Source organism: Lissotriton helveticus, chromosome 7 (genome assembly GCF_964261635.1).
Source record: "Lissotriton helveticus chromosome 7, aLisHel1.1, whole genome shotgun sequence".
Classification (NCBI taxonomy): Eukaryota; Metazoa; Chordata; class Amphibia; order Caudata; family Salamandridae; genus Lissotriton; species Lissotriton helveticus.
Window position 1 is genome coordinate 835,151,610 of NC_136068.1, and position 19,878 is coordinate 835,171,487.

Sequence of the window (19,878 nt, forward strand, 5' to 3'; positions counted from 1 at the left end):
TTAAGTGCATTATCAACCTCGCGGTTAAATGCTAACTCTGGTATAACATTATCAAAACATGTCGAGTAAGGTGTCATACGATTTGGAATACTACCCCCTCGCCAATTCTGGCGACGGGGGTAGCATTCCACCCTTCTAGAGGGACACGACATGTATGTAACTGTGAACCCCGGTTAAAGTTAACTCGAGCCTCAGCATCACAAAATGGATGCTGCCACGACAGACACAAGTCTGACTTCCTGCTGCTGGGAGTCCTTCCAGCGAGGATGGCTTAGACAAAGTGTTTCCTGCCTTGGGAGGTGCTAGCACCACCCAGACAGGATTTTGTGTATTGGGGAGGATAGGCCTGAAAGGAATGAGACATGCCTGGGGCACACAAGGTGCCCTGTGCATACACCGGTTCAAACCAGTTGCTGGGGCATCCCAGCCCCAGCTCTGGCGGGAAGCCGGACAAAGGATAGGGGGTGTAGCCACCCCCCTTCCTGGTCCCACCCAGGGGAGGGACCTAGTCAGTAGTGCAGCCCCCTTTAGGAGAATAAAGGTAGGAGCTGGTCCCATTCCAAATTAGATTATCCTGAACTATTCAACAAGAAGAAACTCTGGCCTTCGACGTTCTGCTCCACAGAAGACTGAAGAATCTCCCTTGTGGGCAAGGAGTGTCCACCCTGCAACTGCAGGCACCATCAAGCGTACAGCGGCTTCACTTTGTCGTCTTCCCTCGAGGATCCAGACTTCAGAGCCCGACGAGACCCGGATTCCCAGACCTCTCCGACCTCAACTCACATCTACAGCAAAGCTGAGATCCGTGGGTGCGACGAGACACGTGGGACCGGCCATCTTGAACGAACCTGCACTTCGCTTCCAGCACGACCCCCGAGGTAAACTCGACCAAGTGCTTTGGAACTGAGAAGCCCCAGTCCCGAGCAGCCCCTGCACCGAAGATAAGCCCTCCAGCATCCACGAGATCTGCGTGGGGCCCTTCTGCTTTGTTGCTGCTCGACGCGTTGTCTGGTCACTTGCCGGCTGGCTAGTGGCCTCCTAGACGACAAACCTTTGAATCTTCTTATTTTTTTATTTATTTTATATTCTTCTATAGCGCAAGAATAAACCCCCGGAGGGGTATCTCCGCGCTTTGCCAGTGAATAAGTTCTCAGATGTTAATTAGGGAGGACAATGGAGCATATAGAGAGAGAGAGATCAGTTACTGGGAAATAGATATGTTTTCAAGATCTTACGAAAGGTCAGATGATTGGTTAGAGTCCTTATCTCAAGAGGCAGAGAATTCCAGAGCTTTGGTCCCAGGTGGGCCAGGGCTCGCCCCCCTTGTCTGGCCTTTTTTATTCTGGGCACCTGCAGAAGCTGTTGGTTCACTGAGCGCAAGATGCGCCCAGGGGCATAAGGTAGGAAGATGTTGGCCAGATATTTAGGGCCTTTACCTATCACACTCTTGTGAATTGTGCATAGGGTCTTGAAGTGCACTCGTTTCTTTACTGGTAACCAATGAAGTTTGGTTAGCAGGGGAAGGGAGGGAGTCCTGGGAGGGGCGTTGAGGACTATCCTAGCTGCCGTATTTTGGATTACTTGCAGTTTTTTTAACTGCCCTTCATTTGCTCCCAAAAGAAGGCCACTGCAGTAATCTACTCTGCTGATAATTAATGCCTGCACTAGAGTTTTTCTATGGCAGTCTGGCAGGTAGGGAAACACTCTCCTTAGCATGCCGATGGCTCGAAAACAGGTGCTTGCCACCTGGTTAACGTGGTCCTTGTAGGTAAGTGTTTGATCTATTAACACTCCTAAGTTTCTCACTGTGTTTTTGGGGCTAGGAACGGGGCCTAGTTCCAGGGGCCACCAGTCCGGTGTCCAGTGCGTTATTGCTTGCCCAAACAACATGACCTCCGTTTTTCCTATATTGCATTGGAGGCAATTTGCTGACATCCAAGCAGATATTGCTCTCATTCCCTCTGCGAAAGATTTTTTTATCGCAGGTGTCAGATCTTTAAAGGGGAAGAGGAGTTGGGTGTCGTCAGCATACGACACTGGTGTAAACCCAAATGATCTTGCTAGGTTGGCTAGGGGAGCCACATACACGTTGAAAAGTGTAGGGCTTAAACAAGAGCCCTGTGGCACTCCCTTATTGAGCTCCCTATGGATGGATTTGTGGGAGCCCAGCCTAACCTCTTGAGAGCGTCCTGACAGAAAGCTTTCCATCCATGCCAATGCCGTACCCTCCAAACCTACGTCTTTTAGTCGCTCAAGAAGCACTTTGTGAGACACCGTATCAAAAGCGGCGGAGAGATCCAACAGCACCAGAATCATGGAATTGCCCCCATCCAGTGCCATTCTGATGTTATTGGTCACTGTTTGGAGGGCAGATTCGGTGCTGTGGTTTGGCCTGAACCCAGATTGAGAATAGTCCAGGCCCTCCGTCGCTTCTAGATGTTGTGACAGATAGGTGTTCACATGCTTCTTCACTGCTGGTCTGGTTGCTCCAGACTGGCCCTTGCTCCCTTCCAAAAGAGGGGCACCCCGGACTCTCCTAGTCCGCATCAGACGTCTTTTTCCTTCACCGCGTGGGTTGCCTTTGCCAAGGCCTGTTGACTCCAATCCCGGATCCGACACCGCCGACAGAGAGAGCCTGCGTGGGACAGCTCGTGCCTCCATCCTGGTCGTCGAAGACGCCTCCTGGTCCACGTGGCTGCAGAGTCCAGCGTCCACTCTTCACCTGATCACGACGACGACATCTGGTTCCTTCCTGGTTCCACTCCAGTCACTGGCTAGTGACTGTGAACATTGTCCCCTCTGCTTTCAGGTCTCCTTCTTCAACAATCCACCCTTGGATTGCATCGGACATCTTCCTCCTGGTCGCCTGCAGCATCTTTTCTTTCAGGCTCCATTGACTTCAACGCGAGAACCCGACGCACTTTGACACCTATGCACCCGCAGTCCGTGGGTGAGGTAACAAGAGCATTTCGGTGCTCAAGGGTAGTTTAACTGTCCTAGTGTCCAGTTCCACAGTCGTTTTAGTCCTATCTCGTCAGGATTGTCCGTACCCACCTTTAACTTGAACTGTACTGTCCGTAGACGTTGTTACGCATCTCGCGTGTGAGTTCACACTCTGCACACGCGTTCCGTGGGCCTCCTATTACTTACCTGAAGTTAGTATAGCGTGGTCCCATCGATCCTACAGCCTCTGGACAGCTCCATTCCTTTTATCGACTTTCACATTCCACTTACTTAGTATATGGTTTGTCGTGCCCCTAGGGCACCATTGTAATTTTGTGCAACTTGTAGTGTTTTTCTTAAGAGATTGTCATGTGCTTAGCCCTCTGACCTCATAAAGAGTTCAGAGGTGTTGTTATTAATAAATATACTGTTTATTTTCATAACAACCTGTGTGGTGTCCTTTCATCTGGTATTGAAGGGGTTATATTGTGGTAAAACAGCTGGCTTCACATGCCAGAAGAGTTTAGCCTAAGACTGCTTTGTCCATGCTACCATTAGGATAGCTGGTCTATAAGGTTGACTTACAACCAATCACCATAAGGGTTGTTTGGACTGATACAAGGTGATCACTAGAACTAGTGAGCATCATCTATCAGGCCAACTTCTCACAGTGGCGACACCTGTGACTCCGCCAGAGCCGTGTGGGTGGTGTCACTCGAACCCCCGGCCGCTACGTGCGAGCGTCAGGGTGGGTCGGAGGAACATTGACGTCTCTCCGACCTCTCATGCCTCTTACCTGAGAACTTGGATCCTGACGACCGATGTCCACTCCCGGAGCTGCGAGGACTCCGACCCCGCGACCGGTCCCTCGACCTCCTGTGGGACCGGGACCTGGAGCAGCGCGGGGCCGACTGCCGGAGCTCAAGTCGCTTGCGGGACCGTTCCCGCCTAGCTTTAGACGTCAGGGCCCCGCAGTCAGAGCAGGTGCGGTCGTCGTGGTTGAGGCCTAAACACTTGAGGCACCAGCGATGGGGGTCGGTAACCGACATCAGTCGGTCGCACTTGGAGCAGGGTTTAAACCCGGGCATCCCTACCGGCACCGTCGGAGTCGAAGACTCGAGAAATGATCAAAAGATCAAAAAAGTTTAGTCAAAAAATGACTAAGGGGTAGAGGTTCTCCGGATCTGCGCTAGCTGGCGCGGAAAAAAGAAGAACTGACGTCAGCGCGTATGGGCGGCGTATAAGTACTCAGACGACGTCATTCCGGCGCTAACGACGCTGACGACGGACGCAGAGCCGCGGACGACGCCTGCCGGCGCACAGGGGTATTGCTACCCAAAATTTTCCGGATCGAGTCTGACGCCTGGGGATATTCTACGGTAAGGAATCTATCACTAACATGTCTCTTTCAGATATATATAAGTAAAAGCATTTTGCAGTATGTAAAGTAGTACTCCTGTGGTATGCTTCTACATACTCTTACAAGCTGTTTTAAATTGGCACCCAAAGGTATCAAAAATGGGAATAAAATAGGAATATTTAGGGAATGTCCATATACAATTAGTACAAAGAGAAAGTATTGTGCCCTCATTGCACTTTGACTAATAGGCAGTTGGCCATTTTGGGGCCGATTTAAAAAGGCATGTAAGAGTACATAAATGAGTAGTACTACTTCCCATACTTACAAATGATTTTGTGAATGAGACACATAGGTAAACTAATTAAACAGCTGTTAAATAACTTGAAATGGGAGATGGGCCAAAGCTCCTCTCAATCATTTTGTGAAAAGGATATGCAGGAGATAAAATCTAAAACTTGCTGTAGAGAGAGAGAAAAGATATGTACAGTCACACAGCGATTCCTACCCTGAGAACGGGCTAGATCAAGCTAAAAATGTTAGTTAATTTTAAATACAACTGGTCCCTCAACAAGGTTAAAAATTTGCTTCATCAGCTATGCAAATTTTCAGATGCTTTGATCAAGTTCTCAACTTAGATCTTAAAAAATCAAAAAAAGTGTGGCTTATTTTTAGATCAAGGAGGTTAGAGTTCCTTTCCACTTTTTCCCGACCCAGTACATGTCTGTTTCTCAAACCTACTAACACAATTTCAGTTTTAAAAAGCATATGGCATGAGAACGTAAAGCTTCGGAATCTATAGGAGTCATGATCAAACCAATGAATTCATCAATACTCGTAAAAAGATTTAAGATGCCTGTTATGGTCTGGGCTATGAAGGTGTGAATAATTTGCAATTATTTTGTCAAATGTAAAATATTAAAAACACCTATTACAAACTGGTGTGCTCTATTAGCTAGCTTTATCTAATACATGAAATCGGGCACAGCTCGAGGGAGCCTTTCAATTTTTCAACATTTCATCAAAGGACTTATGACTTAAAATGATTAAGGAGATGACCCAACATTCCATGCGAAATCTAGATTGTAAAATACACTGTAAATGGTTCTACCAGGTTATGCTTGAATAAAAGGAACATTAATTTGGTGGACTTATAAAAGTATGTGTATGACTGCACTAATCACTTCATACTAACCTTTTTCCACTTCCAAAAATAAAGGTGCTTCATCTTGTGGAGCTTTGTCGGGTTCTTGTGGGGGAACAACCATGGCAAGTGCATGCATTGGAACACGTGGAACCTAAAAATGATAAAGGTTTAAAATAAAAAAAACTAATATTCAAACATGATGCTATGAAAGCTTTTAAATTAAAAGGACATTAATTAGAACTTTAAATAGGTTATTGACACAGGGCAATAAAGCTAAAGTGTGTCAATGTTCTTCACAGATATGCGCCATTTGTCAACAAATTATTTGATTTTCCAAGAGGCATTACACACAAAAGACAATTATATCGGAAAGGTTTGCAATCAATATAATTGTCAAAAAATACTGCATTATAAAGTTTGTTAACAGCAAATAAGTCAATTTGAAAAATGTTATTCAAAACAGATTCTGAAAATATTTCAGTTGAAAATGAATTACTAACTTTCTTGTGCAATATTACAAACCACTGATGTTAATTAAAACATGCATTATCACTACCTGAGATTGATCAGAAGACGGGGTGATCTGGGATAAGTCTGAAACTGGCAGAATATTATTGGGATAATCCAGCAAATAGGAAACAACATTAGTGTGACCACCCTTTGCGGCCTCGATCAGCATTGTGGAACCATCCTGTTGCAAGGAAGAAAAAAAAGATGCTATAAACCTTTCACCCTATAGTCATACATGCCTCAAAGCAAGATTTAAGACAAAAACAATTTATTTGTCTAAACAAATATGAAATAAACTTAGAGGGTTATTACCTTTAGCCTGTGGGTAGGGTCTGCACCATGTGCCAAAAGAAGCTCCACAACTGCAAGATGACCTCCTGCACATGCCAGTGACACAACTGTGTGATCATTATTCGCAGTTGATCTATTCATATTCGCACCTTGACAATAAAAATATTTTCATAAAATATCAAAACTCTTAGTTTGTCATTTCATTTCCAATCTACTAAATGCCAATTATGTATTACTTCTTAAAGGTGTGATGAGGCCGTTCAGTTGCACAAACATGCAATAACTTGCCTTTTAAGTGAAACTGCCAATTAAAGGGCTAAATACTGGATATTATGATGATCAACATTATTAGAACTAAGCTATGATAGGCCACAGTAGAAAGTAGAAACTGCGAGTAATGTTTTTTTTTATTGAGGACTTCAGACTCACATGAGATAGACACAGAGAGCAAAGCTAGCCAACTGTGTACCACTCAACAGCCAGAAAGGAAAAACGTACCCGGTGTTCATTTACCCATGTGCAATTTTAAGTTGTATATGGGCAGCTTACCCATCCCACTATTGTGAACAGTTTGTGCTTTTCTTATACACAGAACTAAACATTGACTGAAGGAGACACGCTCCTGGGTCCAGTGTGAATCAGTCTGAAAATCTTTTGGGCAATTCAAATGTTTACAAAGGACAACGTATTTGAATCACAGTCAAGAAGTTGCTGGCATACAGCACAATAGTACAGCTCCAATAGTGATATTTGTATGGGGGCAACATTTTCTGATTCCAATTAGATGAATGTGGCACGTCTATGCATTGACTGGAGCAGACTACTGCAATGCTTTCAGAGTGAAATTGACTGCAGAGTACTTGGGCAACATGAGGAAACCTTCAAGAAATGTGTGTAGGTCCCTCAAAATAGTTCTAGAAATGCTATACATACTTCTTAACAGTTTAATGATAATTTTCTGAATCTATAAGGAAATTCCTTGCCCTTCAGAAAGATAGGTAGAGGAAGCAATTCAAGAGGATAAAAAAAACAACGCTGACCGAGGTGATAAAGTGAGCTGTCTATACTATAAAGGGCATGTCAGGATAGACACCCCCTTTTTCACAGAACAAAGCCTAGGAGTATAAAACAGACTGAGATGTGAACAAAAGGATCTGTTGCAAAGATTTGAATGCTGCAGCAAACAATTATATTTATCATGTCATTGAAAGAATGGCGACAAGCATGGCAATCAACTCTACAGATATGATGAGAATACTTTATGGATTCCCACAGTTCACCATGGGTAAGAACAATTGTTACTTACCTGTAAACAGGTGGTTCTCCAGTATTGGTGTCTTTCATAGATTCACATGCTTGAATATTCCCCGTCGTCGAAGTGGGAGTCCCACGGTAAATAAAATAGCAACAAAAAAAATGCTAAATATATATAAATATATAGAAACATAATACAAGAAAAAGAAAGGAAATACAACTGAAATCCTCTAAAAACGATTTCTACATAGGAATGCAAGGCAAAGAGAAAAAACTATCTGTAACACATTAGTGTCATTATGTTAGTCTAAACTGCAGCCAATCAGGCGCCAGCACCCTCTAGAACCTTCTCCTCAGAAGCTCAAGCCCTCAGATTTTCGTAGCACAAAGTAACCAAGAGTGTATGAGGAGAAGAGAGCCTCTGAGGGGAGGAGGGTGGACCGCATGTGAATCTATGAAAGACACCAATACTGGAGAACCACCTGTTTACAGGTAAGTAACGAATATGCTACTTACCAGTATGCATCTGTTCTTGGAATGTAGGGCTGCTGACATTCATATCTATAGCATAGATCGCCGCCTAGTGTTGGGACCGGATGATTGCACATTGTTGTCCTGGAAGAGTCTTGGAAGTATCACGAGATAGGTGGCTCCTCCCCTGGACTACAGTGCGCATGGGCATCGACTCCATCCCCAGATTGTTTTTAGCCATTGTGGCAAAGATGGAGTGTAACACCGTGAGTGATGACCATGCTAAGAGTAAGTGTAAGTGCTGCAGCCGCTACAGGCGCCGGGGAGGAGGGCGGGCGATATGAATGTCAGCAGCCCTACATGCCAAGAACAGATGCATACTGGTAAGTAGCATATTCGGTTCAAGGAATGTGGGCTGCTGAATTCATATCTATAGCATAGAATATATAGCAGTCCCTCCATTAGCGGCGGCCGCCTGTGCCAGCTGCAGCAGTTTGAAAAAGTGTTTTTAGAACAGCCTGCCCTACAGCTGCCTGCTGTTTGGAGTGCGCATCTACACAGTAGTGTTTTGTAAATGTGTGTGGTGTAGACCATGTGGCTGCTCTACAAATGTCTTCTAAAGGGATATTTCCAAGGAAAGCCATGGAGGCCCCCAACTTGCGGGTGGAGTGCGCCCTTGGGGGGATTGTTAAAGTGTGCTTTGCTTTATGATAGCAAATTTGAATACACTATGCACTTTGTCATGCTAAATTTGCACATATATGTTGGATAAAATTGCTGCTACTGTATATAATGTTCCGCTACAATGGAATAACATCTGCACTCTGTCTTCACTGTATATAGTTGGATTAAGAGCTGCTAAATTGCATATTGCACTTTAGGAAGGTTGCCACTGAACCTTGCTTTTGATTTGCCAATTTGCACATTTACTGTTACGGTAATAATACCTGGCACTTTATTTGCATATTTGCACATATTCAAAGGCCGTATAAATGGTTACTATTATAGTCAAATGCACCTTTAGAATGAGATAGTGATTAAGCTTTATACATGTCGCTAATGTATATTTTATACAGAACTATTTGTACTGGGATTTCGTGTTTTATCTTGGTATTCTGATTAGATTTTAATTGAAGCTTGCTCTTGAACTGTAACTTTATTGATGCTTATCTTGTCTGTTGCTATATGGTTGTACTTTTTTACAAACCGAATAAAGCATCTTTGAATTGAATTGAATACACTTAACGATCCACCTGGCTATACCTGCTTTGGAAATGGGGTTGCCTTTGTGTTGCTCGGAAAAGGTAACAGAGTTGTTTCGTCTTCCTAAAATCTTTGGTTCTATCAATGTAATACATTAAAGCTCTTTTGACATCAAGAGTGTGGAGCATTCTTTCTGCCACTGTCTCAGGATTTTGGAAGAACACAGGCAGTTCAATAGTCTGATTGATATGGAACTGTGAAACCACCTTTGGAAGAAATTTAGGGTTAGTGCGCAGCACCACCCGGTTGGAGTGAATTTGTATGAATGGCTCCTGGATAGTTAGTGCCTGGAGTTCACTAACACGTCGCAGTGACGTAATCGCTATTAGGAAAGCCACTTTCCATGTTAGGAACTGGATCTCGCATGAATGTAGAGGCTCAAAAGGTGGACCCATTAGTCGGGCGAGGACTACATTAAGATTCCATTCAGGAGCTGGTGGGGTCCTGGGAGGAATGACTCGTTTGAGTCCCTCCAGAAAGGCTTTAATGGCAGGCACTCTGAAAAGGGAGAGATGCTGCCTGTTTTGGAGATAAGCCGCTATGGCGGATAAATGTATTCGAATGGAAGCATATGCTAGATTGCATTTGTAAAGATGTAACAGATAACAAATGATGTTGTGCGTAGACGCGTCAAGCGGGTCTATGTTGTGGTCTACGCAAGAAATGACAAACCGCTTCCATTTTGCCGCATAGCATGCTCTGGTGGTGGGCTTTCTTGCCTCCCGTATGATCTCCATGCAGTCTGGAGGCAAGTTGAGGTAGCCAAACTCTAAGACCTCAGGAGCCAGATCGCCAGGTTGAGCTGTTGCGGATCTGGGTGCTGAATGTCGCCATCAATCAATCAATCAATCAAAGCACTTGTATAGCGCGCTACTCACCCGGAAGGGTCTCAAGGCGCTTGGGGGGAGGGGTATGCTACTGCTCGAACAGCCAGGTCTTGAGTTGTCTCCTGAAGGTGAGGTGGTCCTGGGTCAGCCGAAGATGGATGGGGAGGGAGTTCCATGTCTTGGCCGCCAGGTAGGAAAAGGATCTGCCTCCGACGGTGGCTCTTCGGATGCGTGGTACGGCGGCGAGGGCAAGGCTGCTGGACCGTAGCTGGCGGGCGGGCGTGTAGAAGGTCAGGCGGTCGTTGAGGTACTTGGGGCCAAGGTCGTGGAGAGACTTGTGTGCGTGGGTGAGGAGTCTGAACGTTATCCTCTTGTTGACGGGGAGCCAGTGCAGGTCCCTCAGGTGGCCGGAGATGTGGCTGCGTCGGGGGACGTCCAGTATGAGTCGGGCGGAGGCGTTCTGGATGCGTTGGGAGTCTTTTCTGTAGTTTGGCTGTGGTTCCGGCGTAGAGGGTGTTTCCGTAGTCCAGTCGGCTGGTGACGAGGGCCTGGGTGACCGTCTTCCTGGTTTCGGTTGGGATCCATCGGAAGATCTTGCGAAGCATGCAAAGGGTGTGGAAGCATGACGAGGAGACGGCGTTGACTTGTCTGGTCATCGAGAGGGAGCAGTCCAGGATGAAGCCTAGGTTGCGTGCGTGGTCTGTTGGCTTGGGAGCAGTGCCCAGGGCTGGGGGCCACCAGGAGTCGAACCCAGCGAAGGGTGATGGTCCTAGGATGAGGACTTCCGTCTTGTCTGAGTTCAGTTTCAGGCGGCTGTTCTTCATCCACTCGGCGACGTCTTTCATCCCTTCGTGTAGGCTGGTTCTGGCGGTGTCTGGGTCTCTGGTGAGGGAGAGGATCAGCTGGGTGTCATCGGCGTAGGAGATGATGTTGAGGTTGTGTTGGCGTGCGATGGCAGCAAGAGGTCTCATGTAGACGTTGAAGAGGGTGGGGCTGAGTGATGATCCTTGCGGGACGCCGCAGATGACTTCGGTGGCCTCGGATCAAAACGGGGGGAGGCGGACTCTGTGTTCTTCCGGCGAGGAACGAGATGATCCACTCCAGTGCCTTCTCTTGGATTCCAGTATTGCTGAGGCGTTGGACTAGGGTGCGGTGGCAGACAGTGTCGAACGCTGCAGAGAGGTCCAGGAGGATGAGTGCCGCTGTTTACCCGTTGTCGAGCAGGGCTCGGATGTCGTCGGTGGCTGCGATGAGGGCGGTCTCAGTGCTGTGGTTGGCTCTGAAACCGGACTGCGAGGGGTCGAGGGATCCGTTCGTCTCGAGGAAGGCAGCAAGCTGTCTGTTGACGATCTTCTCGATGACTTTGGCAGGAAAAGGGAGGATCGAGATGGGGCGGAAGTTCTTGAGGTCGGTGGGGTCTGCTGTTGGTTTCTTCAGTAGGGCGCTGAGCTCGGCGTGCTTCCAGGTCTACGGGAAGGTGGCGGTGTTGAAGGAGATGTTGATGACGTCCCGGAGTTGGGGTGCGATGGTGGAGTCGACCTTGTTGAAGACGTGGTGGGGGCAGGGGTCAGTGGGGGATCCGGAGTGGATGGTGTTCATCGTGCGGGCTGTGTCTTCGGTGGTTACCGTGGTCCAGGTGCGGAGGGTGGCGGTGGGGTACGTTGGTTCGGTGGTTGGGTGCGAGGGCGGTGCACCGAAGCTGTTGTGGATGTCAGAAATCTTGCGGTGGAAGAACGAGGCGAGAGAGTCGCAGAGATCTTGTGTGGGAGTGATGTCGTTGTTGCCCGTGCTGGGGTTGGAGAACTCCTTGACGATGCTGAAGAGTTCCTTGCTGTCGTGGGCGTTGTTGTCTAGTCGTTCCTTTAGTGATTTCTTCTTGGTGGTACGGATGAGCTGGTGGTGCTTGCGGGTGGCGTGTTTGAGGGCGGTCATGTTGTCTGTGGTCTGGTCGCGGAGCCAGGCTTTCTCGAGGGTGCGACAGGTCTTCTTGGAGTCCTTGAGTTCGTCGGTGAACCAGGGGGCCTTCTTGCTACAGGGTCTGCTGGGAGGGTCCTTCAGTGGTGCGAGGTCGTCGGCGCAGGCGGTCAGCCACTGCGTGAAGTTGCGGCCTGCTTCGTTGGGGTTCGTTGTGCTGGCAGGTGGGTTCTGGCTGAGGGAGGTGGTGAGCTGGTCGGCGGTGATCTTGCTCCATCTCCTGTGAGGAGCCTGCTGCGGGTGGTGGTGGGTTGTGGTTTTTCTGACGGCTGATGGCTCTGCGTCAAAAGTCTGGGTGTGAGGTGCAGCCTTTGATGCGGTACCACGGAAAGTTCTAGAAACGTGGTGTACCATGGTTGGCGTGCCCGCGTTGGAGCAACCAGGATGAGCGTCATCGAGTGTTGCTTTAGCTTTCGAGCCACCAGCGGTATTAGAGGTGCTGGGGGAAAAGCGTACGCAAATTTGCCTGACCAGTTCATCCATATCGCATTGCCTTGCGACTGTGGGTGCGGGAACCTGGCGGAAAAGCTTTGGCATTTGGCGTTTTCCCTTGTGGCGAACAGGTCTATCTCTGGATGACCCCACTGCTGGCAGTACGGGCAGAGTACTGATGGATGTAGCTCCCACTCCTGCATTTGGTGGCTGTACCTGCTGAGCAGATCCACCATCTGGTTGTCCTTGCCTGGGAGGTGTTCCGCCATGGGGAAGATGTTCCTTTGAATGCCCACTTCCACATGCTCTGAGCCAGATGAGACAACTGTGGAGAGTGTGTACCTCCCTGCTTCTGAATGTAGTACAAGGCCGTCATGTTGTCCGTCCGGATCAACATGACCTTGTTGCACAGATGTACTTTGAATGCCTTCATTGCCATGAAGATTGCCATCAGCTCTAGGTGGTTGATGTGCATCTTCTTTTGCTGCGTTGTCCATAGTCCCTGTACTGTGTAGTGGAGTACATGAGCTCCCCAACCCTGGAGAGATGCGTCTGTCGTTAGGATGATCTGTGGCACAGGCTCCTGGAACGGTCGGCCCTTGCAAAGGTTGTGTGGAATCCACCAATGCAGAGAGTTGTATGCACGACCGGTCACCAACACTAGGTCTTTTAACTGTCCGTGAGCCTGATTCCACTGACGTGCTAAGCACTCCTGAAGCGGACGCATATGTAGTCTCGCGTGCAGGACTATGAAGATGCAGGAGGCCATCATGCCTATCAACTGCATGAACACTCGTGCTGGAAGCGAGTGTTGCGGTCTGAATTTCTGTATCAGCAATTGAATGCTGTTGATCCGCACTGAATTTGGCTGTGCTGTGGCTGCCAGAGTGTTTATTGTCGCGCCCAGATACTGCCGTACATGGGCGGGCTGAAGGTGTGACTTTGGGTAATTCAGTGAGAATCCCAGATCGTGAAGAAGGTGAATGGTGTGGGACATGTTGGCAGCGCACTGCTGGGCCGACTTTTCTTGGACAAGTCAGTCGTCCAAATAAGGGTAGACATGAACATTTTGTCTCCTGAGGTGCGCAGCCACTGTCGCCAGGCACTTTGTGAACACCCTGGGCGCTGTAGTTACTCCGAAAGGGAGGACTTTGAATTGGTAATGCTGATTCTGAATGGTGAATCTGAGGTATTTTCTGTGTGACGGATGTAGTGGAATGTGAAAATATGCATCCTTTAGATCTAATGTTGCGAGGAAATCCCCCTGATTGAGCAACGGAAGAACCTGCTGCAGTGTGAGCATATGAAAGTGTTCCGATAGGATGTATTGGTTTAGGGGTCTGAGGTCCAGTATGGGTCTGAGGGACCCGTCTTTCTTTGGGATTAAGAAGTACAGGGAGTACACTCCTGTGCCTCTTTGTTCCACTGGTACGAGCTTGATTGCCCCTTTTTGCAGCATGACGAGTACCTCTTGCTGCAATAAGTACAAATGCTCTGTGGACATAGGACGGTGTTTTGGGGGTATGTTGGGTGGAGTGGATGTTAACTCCAGACAATAACCGTACTGGATAAGCTTTCTGACCCACCTGTCTGTGGTGATGGGTTTCCAGACTGGCAGGAACTGTTGGAGTCTCCCCCCGACCGGTGTTGTATGGTCGGGGGGCAGTGACAAGGCGTCACTGTTTGTTGGCGGCGGAGGATCGGGAGCCGTTGTTTCCACGACCTCTGCCTTTAGCGCTGTTTCCGCGATGGCCACCTCTACTTTGTTTGTTGTACGAGGTTTGTGCGCCACTCTTATTGTACTGTGTTTGCTGGGACAGCTGGCCTCTGGAAACACCTCTATTGCTTGAGCGACGAAAAGAACCACCCCAGAACTGCTGGGACTGGAGAGCCCCCATAGACTTTGCAGTGTCGGTGTCCTTTTTGATTTTTTCTAGGGTGGTGTCCACCTCAGGTCCAAATAAGTGATCAGGGTTTACAGGCTGGTTTAGGATGGTGGTTTGTATCTCAGGCTTGAACCCGGAGATTCGGAGCCAGGCCTGTCGCCGCAACATTACACTGGTGTTAATGGCCCTGGCCGCGGTGTCTGCTGCGTCCAGTGCACACTTAATAGAAGCATTTGAGATGAGTTTCCCTTCTTGTATGAGCATCTCTGCTGCCTCTTTATATTCATCTGGCAAGTGTTGTAACTGGGTCTCAAGTGTATCGTAATGTGCCCCGTCATATCTGGCCAAGAGTGCCTGAGTGTTTGAAATGCGCCAGATATTGGCCGCTTGAGCCGCCACCCTTTTCCCTGATGCTTCTAGCACTTTAGATTCCTTTTCAGGGGGAGGAGCATCACCAGTAGTTTGTGAGTTTGCCCTCTTCCAGGCATTGGAAACAACTAAAGTGTCCAACGGCAACTGGCCCTTGATGTAGGTAGGGTCCCCAGGCGCCGGCTTGTACTTTTTTTCAATTCTGGGGTTTATAACCCTGGCCCTTGTGGGTTCTTTCAAAATGTCTGCAGCATGTTTTAAGACACCCTTTAGCATTGGCAGCCTTTACGGTCTTCTCAGAGGTGGAAAAGGTGTCAAACAAAAATCCACCTCAATAGGGTCAGCATGGAGCTGGACGTCATGATTTTTGGCTGCCCTTTCAATAAGCGCATTAAATGCCGCTGAGTCCTCAGTAGGCGATGTTTTTACATTATACACTTGAGTGTCTGGGGCAGTTTCTGGATCCCCTGGGTCAGCAGCATCTGCCCATGTGTCATGTTGATCCTCAGGATCAGTGTCTGCAGGGTAGTTGTACTCATCATAGTCACTTTCCCCAGCCTCCACCTCTGAGTAAGTGGGAGAGATTGGAGCAGTGTCCTGTCCACGTGGAGCTATTAGTTCTACCAGAACGGGTGAATCCGTGGAATCCTTCTTTTTCTTTAAAGGAATTGTGTAGGACTCCATAGGCTGTGCTGGGGTGATCTTTCGTTTGTAAATAGAAAGTTTACCGGTGTCGGCGTCGATGAATTGTTCAGACTGCTCCTCCAGCAGGGGTTGTCGATGCTTTGTGCCCACAACCGCAGGTGTAGGCTTCGGCCCCGTGGACACCTTCATGGAAGCCTCGACGACCGTCTTCGGCACCACTTTCGGCGGCAGCGTAAACTGAATGGGCGCTGTCGACTTGTGCGGTTTGGTGGCTGGCTTAGGCGTGGAAGCATCCTTCGGATCGGCAGCGGAAGCTTTGTCCTTAATGCGTTTCAATGATTCCGACACCTGCTTCGTGAAGGAGGCGGACGGCTGCGTCGACTCGACAGGTGCCTTCGAGCCACCACCAGGTGCGGACTCGAGGGTTGTAGTACTTTTGGCCTTGTCCGGCCGACGCGCAGGATCGACAACTTTTGTAGCTCCGAGTCCTTTGTCTGTGTCGATGGCCCTCGGCGCCGAAGTCTTCGGGTCGACGACCTTGACAAGTGCTTTTGGTGTCCCAGTCTTCGGCACGACACCCTTGAGCGACTTCACCGGGTCGATAACCTTTTTTGGCTTTGTCTGCACCGACAGGTCTGAAGACTTGGAGCCGACCAAGGCGACACGCACTTTCTGTTTCGACGGCGCCTCTAGCACTTTCGGTTGTGTAGACACCGAAGCTTTCTCTTTCGGTTTCGATTTCACCAGTTGTGGCTCTTTAGAAGTGTCCGTAGCCGGGCCCGGAGGCGAGACTGTGGAACTCGGTACAAGATCTTGGGTAAGGCCATGTGGTGATCCCTCGACCTGAGCCGTACATATTGTTTTAACGGGGCATAGCTCCTCGCTTGAGCTATCTTCTGTGGCCCCATAGGCCTCATCGTCGTCTCCTACCTCGTCGACGATTTCTTCAGCATCGAGCATTTCTACGTCTGCGTCGTAGTTGGAGTCGATCGCCGCCGCTGGATTGGAAAGCGGCTCTTGATCTTCCTGCTCGTCTGCCTCTTCTCCCTCGGTATCGAAAATGTTCACCGGGTCAGGTGCCGTCTGCTGGGCCTCCTGGCGCGCTGCGCGCCAAAGTCGTATTGTCTTCTTGGAGCGGAAACGAGAACAAGCCATACAGTTGGCTTCATCGTGATCCGGCGACAGGCACTTGTTGCACACCGGGTGGACGTCGATGTGAGGATACTTCGAGTTGCACACGGGGCACCTTTTGAACGGGCTCCGTTCCATGATGGTTCGTCGACCGGGCCTCGAGCACTGAAGAATCACGCGACTCCTCTGGATGTCCGACTCGGGAACTGAGCTGGAACAGAACTGGGCACCGATCGTAAGACAATACCGACGATAGGAAAGGCCTTTGGGCCAAAAAGAAAATTTCTATTGATTCCGAACTTGAGTGATCAAATATGCATCCGAACCCAATGGCGGAAAAAAACAATCTGGGGATGGAGTCGATGCCCATGCGCACTGTAGTCCAGGGGAGGAGCCACCCATCTCGTGATACTTCCAAGACTCTTCCAGGACAACAATGTGCAATCATCCGGACCCAACACTAGGCGGCGATCTATGCTATAGATATGAATTCAGCAGCCCACATGCCTCGAACCAATTGTTCTTCTCCAGTATTAGGGGTGTCTTTCATAGATTCACATGCTTGAATAGAATAGTAAGCAGTAACCTCCTAGGACTGAGATTGCTAGGCATACGAAGAAGAAATCAAGACCGTACTAATAATAATAATAATACAGTCATATAACACATCATAGCAATCACAGGAAACACTAAGGAGGAGGGAACAGAGGCTCACCATACTGAAAAAGATGGCGAAGCACTGCCTGTCCCACTGCGGTATCCACTTCATTGATGGCATCCAAACAGTAATGTTTGGTGAAGGTGGGCCTGCTGGACCATGTCGCTGCACGGCATATCTGATGAAGTGGTACACCAGCAAACAAGGCGGTGGAGGAAGACATCGCCCTCGTAGAATGAGCCCTCACTGAAGACTGCAATGGTTTGCCCGCTTGTTGGTGGCAGAAGGCAATGGCTGAGGAAAGCCACCGGGCAATAGTCGGTTTGGAAACTGGATGTCCCCTGCGCAGCTGTTCGTAGGCAATGAACAGTTGGTCGGACTTGTGGAAGGGGGCAGTTCTGGCAATGTAAAATTTAAGACATCGTTTAATGTCCAAAGAATGTAAGCGTTGCTCCGCCGGAGATTTTGGGTCCGGAAAGAAAGTCTTGAGGAACACAGGCTCATTCAAATGAAAATCCGTAGGTACTTTAGGTAGGAAAGAGGGATTGGTACTAAGTGCCACTGCGTTAGGTTTGAACTGTAGATAAGGCGGTTTGACAGTAAAAGCGTGAAGGTCGCTCACGCGACGAGATGAGGTCAAAGCCAGAAGAAGCGCAACCTTCCAGGTGATGAATTTGATATCCGCCTTATGGATAGGCTCAAAAGGTGATTTCATAAGTTGAGAAAGTACAATATTGAGGTGCCAAGCTGGAGGAGGGCGACGCACAGGTGGGAACTTGCAGAAAAGCCCTTTGAAGAATTGACGTATAATTCGTGATGAACAGAGGGATGAAGAGCAATCATGTCGGAAACGAGATATTGCAGCTAAGAAAACTCTCAGTGTAACGAGAGAGTCCTGACTGAGCGAGGCTCAAAAAGAATGGAAGGAGCTGTTCAGGAGTGGAATGGATGGGATGGATATTGGCTGTAGCGCACCAATGACAGAACTGCTTCTATTTAAGTTTGTAAGTCTTGATGGTAGACAGAGCTCTGGCATGAGCTAGGATGTCTCTGCACTCCTGGGATACGTTCAAGCCAGCAAACAAGGTGCTCAGGTTCCATGCCCATAATTGTAGTGTCGAGGGATCTGGATGACACACTAAGCCCCTGTCCATAGTTAGTAGGTCTGGACGAGGACGTAGAGGAATGGGCTCGCACTGGGACATTAGAAGCAGTTCCGAAAACCATGCCTGTCTGGGCCAACGAGGTGCGATCAGCAGGATGTGGCAGGGCTGCCTCCGCATCTTCCACAGTACCCGCGGTATTAATGGGAGCGGCGGAAAAGCGTAAGCGAATAGATCGCACCAGCTGATCAAAAGGGCATTCCCGCAGGACCCTGGGTGGGAATGCCAACTTGCATAAGACGGGCATTTCCGATTCTCCGGTGTTGCAAAGAGATCTAGATCTGGGTGACCCCATTGGCGGAACACAAGATCCAGAGTTGGTTGGTGCAGTTCCCACTCGTGTGTTGAGGAAGTGGACCTGCTCAAAGAGTCCGCCAGAAGGTTGGACACGCCCGGAAGGTGGACAGCTGTCAAGGTGATGTGATGGCGAAGAGCCCAATCCCAGATCGACTGGGCCAAGCTATGCATACTGGTGGTATTGTCTGTTTGGATTAGCACTGACTCCCCGTGAACAACTGGGAGGAAGGACTTGAGCGCTAGAAAGATCGCTATCAATTCTAGCCTGTTGATATGCCACGTGCGCTGCGTCAGCGACCACTTGCCCTTGATGGAGAGGCCCTGGAGATGAGCGCCCCACCCCTCCAAGGAGGCGTCTGTCGTCCGCGTAAGGTCTGGAGCATGATCGAGGAAGGATACACCCCTTTCCAGATTTGCGGGCTACGCCCACCAAAGCAGGCTCATCTTCATGCGGGCTGTGACGGCAACTAGGTCGTTGAAGGACCCGGAGACCTGACGCCACTCTAAGTCCAGTTCTTCCTGAATAGGACGGGTGCGCAACCTGCAATTTGGGATCAGTGCGATACAAGATTAAGCCATTCCCAAGAATGATTTTAACGTCCGAACAGAAACGGACTGCTTTCGTCGAATGAGTGAGACCAGACGAAGGATCTTTAGACGCCGTTCGTTCGAGACGAACGCTTTGGAGAGCTGCGTGTCTAGGATCGCTCCCAGGAATGATCTGGTCTGCAGAGGTGCAAACTGTGACTTTTCGACGTTGATGGTCAACCCCAGAGACCGAAACACTTGCTGGCAAAGGTGCGTGTCCCGACCCAGCTGATGGTGGCATTGAGACTTGAGAAGGCAATTGTCTAAATAGGGAAAGATCTGAACTCCTTGTAGACACAGGTGAGCCACCACCGGGGCCAGTACCTTCGTGAACACACGAGGAGCTGAACGCAGTCCGAAGGGTAGAACTTTGAACTGAAAATGCATTGGTCCCACTTTGAAACGTAGGTACTGGCAATGTTGTTCGATTATCGGAACATGAAAGTATGCGTCTTGAAGATCTATGGTGGTCATAAAATCCCCGCTGGATAGAAGACGCAGGACTTCCAGTAGCGTCAGCATACGGAATGATTGAGACTTCAGGAACTGGTTGAGAGCCCTCAAATCCAGAATGGGTCGCCAATCTCCGTTCTTCTCGAGAATGAGGAAAAATCGAGAGTAAAAACCCTTCCCTCTTTGATGTTTCGGGACCACTTCGACTGCACCCTTTAA

At 48.8% G+C, this 19,878-nt stretch overlaps 1 protein-coding gene across 1 annotated transcript in view; it reads right to left on the reverse strand.

Moving 5' to 3' along the window:
- Positions 1-19,878, reverse strand: part of ANKHD1 (ankyrin repeat and KH domain containing 1) — a 1,380,661-nt gene that overhangs the window by 860,874 nt on the left and 499,909 nt on the right. Inside the window, exons 12-14 of the mRNA XM_078653327.1 lie at positions 6,270-6,397; positions 6,004-6,138; positions 5,496-5,598 (exon numbers count right to left, since the gene is read on the reverse strand). Coding sequence (XP_078509453.1) covers positions 5,496-5,598; positions 6,004-6,138; positions 6,270-6,397 — 366 coding nt within the window. The remainder of the gene's footprint in view (positions 1-5,495; positions 5,599-6,003; positions 6,139-6,269; positions 6,398-19,878) is intronic.